Source organism: Tauraco erythrolophus, chromosome 29 (assembly GCF_009769465.1).
Source record: "Tauraco erythrolophus isolate bTauEry1 chromosome 29, bTauEry1.pri, whole genome shotgun sequence".
In the NCBI taxonomy this organism is placed as follows: Eukaryota; Metazoa; Chordata; class Aves; order Musophagiformes; family Musophagidae; genus Tauraco; species Tauraco erythrolophus.
Window position 1 is genome coordinate 2,158,810 of NC_141493.1, and position 9,047 is coordinate 2,167,856.

Genomic DNA, 9,047 nt, shown 5'->3' on the forward strand with positions numbered 1-9,047 from the left:
GCATCGGATACACAGAGACGGGGAGCGGGCAGCCCGCGGGGGCTGGCACGCAAGCGCCATGCTTCCGACGGCTCATGCGGGGGGGGCGGCGGAAGAAGGGGGACGGGGTTGGTGGGGATCAGCTCCGATCCCCCGCCCCGGCTCCTCCGGCTGCCTCCTGGGCCGCGGGGCCGGGGGTTCGGGCGGCACAGCGACGGTAAGAGCAGAGAGCGAACACGGCACAGCGCTGCACGACACCGGGGGGGACGTGGCGGCGTCCCCCCCCACCACTGCGGACACGCGCACCACGACTGCAGCCCCGAAGTGGCGCCGGTGGGAGCGGGGGTCCCTGCCCGAGCACCCCTCCGTCCCCGGGAGCAGTTCAAAACCGGGGGGTGCTTCCGGGCTCTCCGCTGGGGTGGCCGGGGAGCCCCAGCCCCGGTTGGCAGGGCCAGGGCTCCCCAGGAGCTGCGCTGCCAGCGGTGAGGTGAGACCTGGAGCAGAGGGGTTCCGGGGGATGCTGGGGACACCGGAGGGGAAGGGGGTCCCGCAGTGGCTGCGCGGCGGAGGGCAGAGCGTGGGGCTCACGCCAGCGAGGATGATGCTGGTTAGCCAGTCCAGGAGATGAAGGCTTCCTCCCTCGGTGCGCAGAGCGGCACGGGCTCTGCCTCCACGCTGGGCAAAGATCCCGCTGGCTCCTTCCCTGAGCGGGCAGGGGTGCGGGTAACGCCGCTATTTACACCAGCTGGCTCCCCTGCACCCATCCGGGTCGTCCACCCAGCAGCGTCCGTGGGAGAAGCCCCCGCGGCGGGCACCCGTCCCCCTCCCCGGCCCTGCCCGCGTCCCACCCTTAACGCCCCACGCTGATGTTGCACGTCTTGCAGCTGGGGTCCTTTTTGGCGTTGGCGGTGGAGAGGCTCATCAGCTGGTGCCCGCTGATCTCCCCCAGCACGCCGAGGCTGAGGTCCACCGGCTCGGTGTATATGACCTCCAGGATGCTGTCCTGGGCATGGCGGTACACCAGCTCGCCCTCCTCCACGCAGCACGTCAGGAACTTGTTGGAGGAAATGTCCAGTTGGGGTAGACGTTCCCGGCAGAAGAGGTCCCCCGAGGAACCCTTGGGTGCCAGGACCAGGACGACGTAGTGGTAGGCGGTGTACATGCAGTAGAAGTCCGCGAAGTAGAGGTTGGTGTTGGGGTTGAAGAGACGCTGAGCCGGGATCTGGAACCGGTAACGACCGTAGGGCGAGTCCTGGGGGGGCTGCCCGGTGTTGAACTCGGTGTTGCAGCTGAAGAAGATGCCGTGCAGCATGCCGCTGGTGGGCGAGCCGTGGCTGCCGCTGTTGTCCTTCAGCGACGGCTTCATCACGTTCCCGCAGTGCATCCTGCGTGCGGGGACCGGGGCGAGGAGGAGGAGGAGGAGGAGGGACACATGCACACACACACACACAGGCAGGGTCAGGGGCAGGGTGGCCGGGACTGGGTGGCCACGGCGGTGCAGGGGGAGCGGGGATGGGGGTACCTGACGTGCTGAAAATACTCCTTGTGCTGGTTGCGGTAGAAGACGGAGAAGCGCAGCATGCGGCCAGCGATCAGCTCGGCTTTCTCCTGCAGCTGGGCCAGGTGCTCCTTGGCATAGTCTGGGCACAGGGACAGGGACATCAGGGCGTCTCCATCCCCCCCCCCCAACTCCCCCACCCCATGGCAGCCCATCCCTGCCCACAGCTCCCGCTCCCCACACCTCCTGCCTCCCACTCATCAGCTGCCGCTCCAACCGGCCCGGCTTGTGCAAGCTCACGGCATCGCCCCCGTCCTCCCCGGTCCCGGCAACACCGGCTCGGCTCGGCTCACCCCCGGTGCAAAACTCCACCGTCTCGCTCCAGCCGGACACCAGGTACTCGCCGTCGCTTTGCTTCACGGCCGTCTGCACCGCCACGCTGTACTCGGTGCGGGGGCTCAGGAACCAGTGACCCCGCACCGTCATGGGCAGCGGCACCGCCTTGGCCACCAGTTTGGTGGGAACATCCTGTGCCAGGGGGTGAGGGTCAGGTAGGACGACGTGTCCCCCCTGCCTCCCCGCATCCCTGCCCACCCCTGCATCCCAAGGGGATGCTGCCAGGTACCGCACGCCACAAAAATACCTGCACTGGTGCAGCCGGTGCCTTCCTGGCACCGAGACACCCCCAAAGCAACGTGCTGCCGTATCTCCTGCTGCCCCCCGCCACGGCCCTGGCAGTGCCCTCTCCTCCCCGGCTCCCTGCACTGGCCTCAAACACCTCCCAGCAAAGCTGCTGCACGGATACGGGCACAGGGTCACCCCCCGGGGGGTCTCGGGGACCCCTGGCTCCCGGTGGCATCTCGCGGTGTCAATAGGGCACCGAGCAGCACCGCAGTGCAGAGCCGTTTCTGTGGCAACAGTGGATGCTGAAGTCGGGAGACACAGGGGAAAAATAAAATAATCCCACCCCCACGCCCCAACCACCCTCCCCCTTATTATTGGGGAGGAGGAAAAAAAAAAAAAAAAATGTTAAACATTAAATAGCATCACCCTGGCAACCGTGCTGCTAAAAACGTCCTGAATTAGTGACTCGCACCCAGGGGGAGGGGGAGCGCGAGCGCTTTGCAGCTTCACTCCCCCGCGGGGGCTTGGGGGGGTCCGTCACACCCCGGTCCCCATCCCGATCCCCTCCACCGGCCGTGTCCCGCAGCGGGATTTGACCCCAAATCAGCGTGGGAGTGGGCTATACCCTTGTTTTCCTTCCAAAATAAAACCAAAACCCTCTCCTCTCCGCGGGCAACGGGGGTCCCACGTGTGTCCCCCCCCTCCCCAGCTCACCCGGTGCTTGAACTTGTTGGAGTTCTTGTTCTCCTTCTTGTTGAGGTCGATGAAGTAGTGGGTGACCCTCTCCAGGTCGCCCTTCTCCATGGCCCAGGAGATGCGGAAAGAATCGCAGGTGATGTTGTTGATCTCGATGTTTTTGGGGGTGGAAAGCAGCTCCATGGCCGGAGGGGCTGAGCTCCTGCGGGCAGAGCGCGGTGTGGGGGTGCCGAGCACGCTGGGGGGTGCCCGCTGCCCACGGCGGCAGCTGCCAAGCGGGCGGGCCGCCCGCGCCGGGGGCCTCGTGGCGAAGCAGATGGCACCGGGGTGGGAAAGCGGCCGGCAGCCAGGAATAGGCAACGCAGGCAGGAGCAGGCAGCGGGAAGTCGGGAACAAGCCCGTTCGGGAAGCGGCTGCGCGGGGGCCCCGGCCGCTCCCCCGGGATGCCGCGGGGCCCCGGCTCGTCGCCAGCGGGTGTTCGGGTTTGCTCAACACCGGGTGGGGAAAGAAAAACAAGGGGAGCGGAGGGAGTGCTGGGAGACAGGAGGGTTGCGCGCAGGCAGCTGGCACCGGAAAAGCTGGATCCGCCTTTGCCCTGGCCCGCGGCTGCTGCGTGCCTCAGTTTCCCCACGGCCGAGGCTGCGCTCACCCCCTGCACCCTGGGAAGCTGCTTTCCCAGGGGCATGCACGGGGGGCTTTGCACCCCGGGGTGGGGGATGCGTGAGTGCAGTGGATACTGTTGGTGACACGGGACGTGCCAAGGAGGCTGGGGAGGTGCCCCCCACTCCGCACCCTGGTACGGGACCCCAGGGCTTGCGGCAGCCCTGCAGAGAGCAGCAGTGCCACGGTGGGCACCCATCCACATCGTGGCACCACGGGGCTCTCAACACACCCGCCGCCCCCCTACGTGCCCCCGTGCAGGGGCACGCACCCACAGCGGCTCGCACACGCGTGCCCACAGCCACCCACGGCCAAGCTCATCCGCACCCCCCCTGCCGCGGCACAGCATCGCAACCACCACCACTGTGCCGGTGCCAACACCGCTCAGCACCCTGTGGGCACATCCACCCTGCGAGTGGGCACCCGTGGGTGTGCTCCCACAGCCACCCACAGCCACGCATGCCCCCACCAAGTCTGCGCAGAGACAGGGGTGCCGGCGGGCATACTGGCATCCCGCGGCACGGTGCTCGCTTGCCCCCGCAGCCCTGTGGCGAGCCGCACCGTGCACCCCCCATCCTCCCCCAGCACCCCAGTGCCAAGTAGCCACTGGAGGTCCCAGCTGGGTGTCACCCCCACCACCACCATGCTCAGGCTCAAGAGCAGAAGGTCACCGCTTTGGGGACAGCACGCCAGCCCACTGCCCCATTGCCGTGCCAGCCCGCTGCCCCATTGCCATGCCCGGTGGAGGCATGGGGGGGGTCTCATTCTGCACCGGCAGCTTTGCAGCCGGATCGTGATGCTCCGTGTCCCCGTGCACCCCACATCCCCCAAGCAAACCCTTGGCAGGGCTGAGCCGATGCCGCTCGCCCAAAGGTTGCCAGCTGCCGGTAGCACGATGCCGGTGAGGCCCTTACCTGGCCGTGCCGGGGGGCTGCCGGGGTGCGGTGGGATGCTGGTAGGGCAGCAGGACGGGGCAAAGAAAGGCAAAGCAGGACTGGCAGCCCTGGAAGGGCCGAGCCGAGCGGGAAGGGCAGAGGATGCCGGTGCAAGCGCGGTACCCAGCGATGCCGCGTCGCTGCCTGCGGCTGCTGCGACTGGGATCCTCCCAGCCAGCTCGGAAATAGCAAACACCCTCCAGAGGAGGGAAAAAAAAATATGGGAAAAAAAAAAAGAGGGGAGGGGGGGAAATAATAGCTAAGTAGCTCGGAAAGGGGGGGGGGGGAAATTCCGTGTTCTGCCAATCGGGCGGCGGGTTGTGTGCGGCGTCAGGTGATGGAGGCGGCTGTGGGCGCAGCTTGTGGGTGGGGTGGTGGGCAGCTCCTGCCTGACTCCCCCCCTCATTTTTTTTTTGGGGGGGGGGGGTGACCCGGTTGTGCCGGGGGCGTCCCGCCCCCGGCACAACCGGGTCACCACCCCCCCCCCCAAAAATAGGGTGCATTGGCTGCAGGGGGAAGTGAGGGACACTCATGTTTGGGGGGGGCGGACAAGTTTTTTTTGGGGTGGGGGCGTGCACGCCAAAAAACCTCATTGCCCCGCAGGCACCTGAGTGCGGGGGGTGCCCACGCGTGTTCCCCTCCCGGGGGGTTGCAGCCTAGTTGGTCCCCCCCGGGCTGCAGGGGACCCTGGGGGGGGTGGCTGAAGCCCAGACAACGGGGGGAGCTCAAAAGAAGGGGGCTGTGACCCCCCGCTGTGTCCCCGTCCCCTCCTTGCAACCGCCACCGTACCCAGTCCCAAGGGCCGGGCAGTGCCCGCTACAAAGATGGCGCCGCCACCTTCCTCATGGGGCTGGGTAACGCCAAGCACAAAGATGGCGGCTCAGCGGCGGACACGGCGCGCCCTCAATAAAGATGGCGGCAGCAGCGTCTTTCCGGGACGGTCGGGTGACGTTGTACGCATGCGCAGTGGAGCGGCGAGCCGGTGGTTGCCCGGGCGGGGTAAGGGGCGGCGTGGCGTGGTGTGGGGGCGCGGGTGGGTTCGGGGGGGGGGGGGGGGGGGGCTGAGCACCCTGGGGTGGGGGGGTGCGAGTGGAGCCTGTTTGGGGGTGCAGGGGGGAGGTGAGAGCCCTGGGGGGGGGGTGCGGGGGGGTCCTGAGGGGTGCATGGTTGGGGGGGTCAGCGCCCCCCGGGCAGGGGGGTGTGAATAGGCTCTTTTTGGGAGTGTGGGGGGTGCCGAGAGGGTGGGATTGTGTCCTGAGGGGTGCATGGGTGGAGGGTCAGCGCCCCCTGGGCGGGGGGGGTGTGAATGGCCCCTTTTTGGGGGTGCAGAGGGGGAGGTGAGCCCCTTGGGAAGGGGGCGCGGGTCAGCCCTGCTCGGGATGGGGGCGCTGAGCGCCCTGGGCAGGTGGGCCCTGACCGCCCCCCCCCCCCGCAGGGCCACGAGGATGGCGGAGGGGGGCTCGGGCGACACCGGCTCGCCGGGCAGCCTGCGGCCGGGGCTGCCCGGGGCACGGGGGCTGCTCGGGAGGCGCCCCGCCGCGCCCCCCCTCACCCCCGGGCGCCTGCCCTCCATCCGCTCCCGGGACCTCACCCTGGGAGGCGTGAAAAAGGTGAGTACCCATGGGAGGGCTCCCCAAAACCCACCCTTTCGGGGCATCCCTGCGTCCTTCCCCACCGCCTCGGGGTGTGGGTGCTTGGGGGGTGGTCCCCGCAGCACAGGTGGGGTGCGAGGAGGGGCAGCCCAGGGGGTTTTGGGGGAGCTGGTCCGTGCGGGACGTGGCCGGGTCCCTGGCCACCTCCTCCAGCCCTGCGGCCAGTTTGGTTTCTGTTGCTTATCTCCGCTCGTGCAGCGACTTGTTCCTCTGCTCTCGTTTGCAGAAAACCTTCACCCCCAACATAATTAGCAGGAAGATCAAGGAAGAGTAAGTGGCCTCGTAAGCGTTTCCGTGGGGCGTGGAGGTGGTTTTGCCGGCGGGTACCAGCGTGGCGGGGTCTCGGTGGGCAAAACGTGCCCTGAGAGGCCGCCAAGGGGGTGGCAGGGGACAGGAGTGGGGGTGACAGGCCACCTCCCCGCTCCTCAGGCCCAGAGAGGATGTCACTGTCAAGAAGGAAAAGAAGGAACGAGACCGGGATCGGCAGCGCGATGGGCACGGCCGGGGCCGGGGTCGGCCTGAGGTTATCCAGTCCCACTCCATCTTTGAGCAGGGCCCAGCTGAAATGATGAAGAAGAAAGGTAACGGGAGCTGCCCCCGTGCCTGGGGGGGGTCTCAGGGACGTCCTGCCCGGCTCGGGGCTTACTCTGGGGCTGCTCCCGTCTCCCAGCAGGCTCCTGGGACAAGACAGTGGACATGTCCGACTTTGGCCCTTCCCACATCATCAACATCAAGAAGGAGAAGAGGGAGACGGACGAGGAGACGAAGCAGATCCTGCGGATGCTGCAGAAGGACGACGTGAGTGGGACCAGGGAGGGTGGCTCTGGTGCTACTGGGCCAGCACTGAGTGTCCCCTCTCCCGTCCCCGCAGTTCCTTGACGACCCGGGGCTGAAGAACGACATCCGTAACAAGCCGGTGCAGCTGCCGCTGGCCCACTCGGGATGGCTCTTCAAGGAGGAGGCGGCAGAGCTGGAGGATGCCCAGCCCTGGCTGCCCGGCCCCAAGGAGGAGAAGATGGAGCTGGACCCACCGGCAGTGAAAGGTGCGCTACAGTCGGGGGAGATCCCAGCGGGCAGGGGCTGGGGTGGCTGCCCTTCGTGTTCCCGTGCCTACTCGCCGCCTCTCACCCCTGGCACCAGTGAAAGAAGAGCCGTGCGATGAGGACCCCCTGCCCAAGGGGCCACAAACCAAGGGACCCCCTGGTTTCCCCCGGGACGTCTCCGTGGCCGAGCTGCTGCAGCAGCTGAGTCTGTCGGCCGAGGAGGAGCTGCTCTTCCTGCAGCTGCCCGACACGCTGCCCGGCCAGCCCCCCACCCAGGACACCAAACCCATCAAGACGGAGCTGCAAAACGAGGAAGGGCAAGTGGTCGTGGTGAAGCAGGAGAAGAGCCAGGTAGGGGGGGCAGCAGGGTGGGATGGGGGGCAGCATGGTGATGTTTCTCCCTCCGCCTCATCCCGCGGTGTCCCTCGGCAGGAGGCGAGGCAGGCGGAGAATACCTGCACCCTGGCCGACCTCCCCGAGGGGCAGGTGGGCAAACTGCTCATCCGCAAGTCGGGGAAGGTGCAGCTGGTGCTGGGCAAGGTGACCCTGGACGTGACCATGGGGACGCCCTGCTCCTTCCTGCAGGTATAGGGGATGGGAAGGGACCTGATTTGTAGGGCTGCACCCCAAGATAGTTCCTTGGGGGTCTCTGGGACCATCAGGGAGGAGCAGGGTCATGGTGGCCCTTAGGTGATGGGGCTGGCAGCATGTCCCTGTGGCAGTGTGGAGAAAGGATCCTGCTCTTGTCCGCAGGGTGTTGGTAGCAGGGGGGTACATCTGCTCCAGGCTTACTCCCCATAGAGCAGGCAGAGGTCTCAGCCCTTCTCCCACCATGGTTAAAGAGTTTCCCGTGGGAGTGGGCTGATTATGGGCTTTTCTCCTCTCTGGAAAAGGAGCTGGTGTCTGTCGGCATCGGGGACAACCGGACAGGCGAGATGATCGTCCTGGGCCACGTCAAGCACAAGCTGGTGTGTTCTCCGGACTTCGAGGCTCTGCTGGAGCACCGGCACCGGTAGCCCAGGGGGATCCAGGGGGCCCCAGCCCCATGTCTGCAGCCCATGACGATGGTCCTTGCGTAGCTTGGGGACCCTGCAGTGCCCCAAGTCTGCCCTCGGCCCCTCCAGCCTTGCCTTTGGGACGCAGAGAGGTGTCTTCTGCAGGTGTGGGCACAGGGCTGGCTCGTACCTCCTTCCCGGCCCAGCACCAGGGCTGGGGGCTCTGGCTCTGTCCCCCAGACCCACTGCCTGCCCTGTGCAAAGCAGGCAGGGGCCGTGGCTGCCTTCATCTCACACATTTCTGGTGTGTGGGACTGTGGTGTCCCCTCAGGCTCTCCGGCAGCGCCCCTGAGCCATGCACACGCCAGGGACAGCGGGACACACGCCTGGGGGGAGAAATGTGGAATAAAAACCTTTTTTTTCCCCCTGTATGTGGCTGCTGCGTCTCGTCCCGTCTCCTCCGCGATGCTGCCGGCAGCCTCCACCCCGTGCCGCCTGCCTGACCGGTTGCCACCAGCCTGTCGAGCCCTGGCCCCGGCATGGCACGCTCAGTGCTGGCACGGCGTCCTCAGCTGCTTACTCACCCAGCACTCCCTGGGGAGAGCTGGGGGGGGCCCCCCACCCTGCCAGGGCTTGGTGCGGGGAACTGAAGCCTCTCCAGCAACCTCCCCAGCACTGTGCTGGGGTGCCAAGGGGCTGGGCAAGGGTGGGCAGCCGGGAGCATCTCCCTGCTCCCTGCTGAGGAAGCAGCGTGGAGGTGGTATGGGGAGTGGGACACCCCCTCCCACGGGGCCGCTGGTCACTGCTGCAGCATGGGGAGGGGGCAATGAGTGGACCCCTGTCGTGGTGGCAGGAGACTGGGGGGGTGCACAGGAACAGCATCACCCAACCAAATCCTCCGTTGGTGCCCCTGGGCCGGGCAGAGAGCAGGGCTGGGGCTGCCATTGCCCCCCTCCCCAAATCGT

The 9,047-nt window shown here is 67.1% G+C and overlaps 2 protein-coding genes across 5 annotated transcripts; one reads left to right on the forward strand and one right to left on the reverse strand.

Moving 5' to 3' along the window:
- Positions 1–829: 829 nt before the first annotated feature.
- PHYHIP (phytanoyl-CoA 2-hydroxylase interacting protein) lies at positions 830–2,980 on the reverse strand. Its single transcript, XM_086628163.1, has 4 exons — positions 2,816–2,980; positions 1,831–2,005; positions 1,502–1,619; positions 830–1,364 (listed from the first exon to the last, which is right to left on the reverse strand). Exons 1-4 carry the CDS (start codon positions 2,978–2,980, stop codon positions 830–832), a joined length of 993 nt encoding a protein of 330 aa, XP_086484289.1.
- A 2,391-nt stretch (positions 2,981–5,371) lies between these two features.
- POLR3D (RNA polymerase III subunit D) lies at positions 5,372–8,497 on the forward strand. 4 transcript variants are annotated; one of them, XM_086628100.1, is made up of 9 exons: positions 5,372–5,391; positions 5,837–6,002; positions 6,271–6,314; positions 6,474–6,625; positions 6,715–6,842; positions 6,916–7,087; positions 7,185–7,438; positions 7,520–7,672; positions 7,981–8,497. In XM_086628100.1, the coding sequence occupies exons 2-9, from the start codon at positions 5,838–5,840 to the stop codon at positions 8,101–8,103; spliced, it is 1,191 nt and encodes a 396-aa protein (XP_086484226.1). In that variant the 5' UTR covers positions 5,372–5,391; position 5,837; the 3' UTR covers positions 8,104–8,497. The 4 variants fall into 4 exon arrangements, with proteins under 4 accessions (XP_086484226.1, XP_086484223.1, XP_086484224.1 ...); XM_086628097.1 differs by lacking the exon at positions 5,372–5,391 and having other exon boundaries at positions 5,838–6,002; positions 7,930–8,497; XM_086628098.1 differs by lacking the exon at positions 5,372–5,391 and having other exon boundaries at positions 5,838–6,002.
- The last annotated feature ends 550 nt before the right edge of the window (positions 8,498–9,047 follow it).

What these genes read in the sequence shown, in the direction of transcription:
- PHYHIP (XM_086628163.1), bottom strand. Translation starts at nt 2,980, where the DNA reads ATGGAGCTGCTTTCCACCCCCAAAAACATCGAGATCAACAACATCACC. An exon ending in CCAACAAGTTCAAGCACCGG is followed by an intron (nt 2,006 to 2,815) that starts GTGAGCTGGGGA and finishes CCCCTGGCACAG; the next exon opens with GATGTTCCCACCAAACTGGT. An exon ending in GGTGGAGTTTTGCACCGGGG is followed by an intron (nt 1,620 to 1,830) that starts GTGAGCCGAGCC and finishes CCCTGTGCCCAG; the next exon opens with ACTATGCCAAGGAGCACCTG.
- POLR3D (XM_086628097.1), top strand. Translation starts at nt 5,838, where the DNA reads ATGGCGGAGGGGGGCTCGGGCGACACCGGCTCGCCGGGCAGCCTGCGG. An exon ending in CCCTGGGAGGCGTGAAAAAG is followed by an intron (nt 6,003 to 6,270) that starts GTGAGTACCCAT and finishes TCTCGTTTGCAG; the next exon opens with AAAACCTTCACCCCCAACAT. An exon ending in TGAAGCAGGAGAAGAGCCAG is followed by an intron (nt 7,439 to 7,519) that starts GTAGGGGGGGCA and finishes GTCCCTCGGCAG; the next exon opens with GAGGCGAGGCAGGCGGAGAA.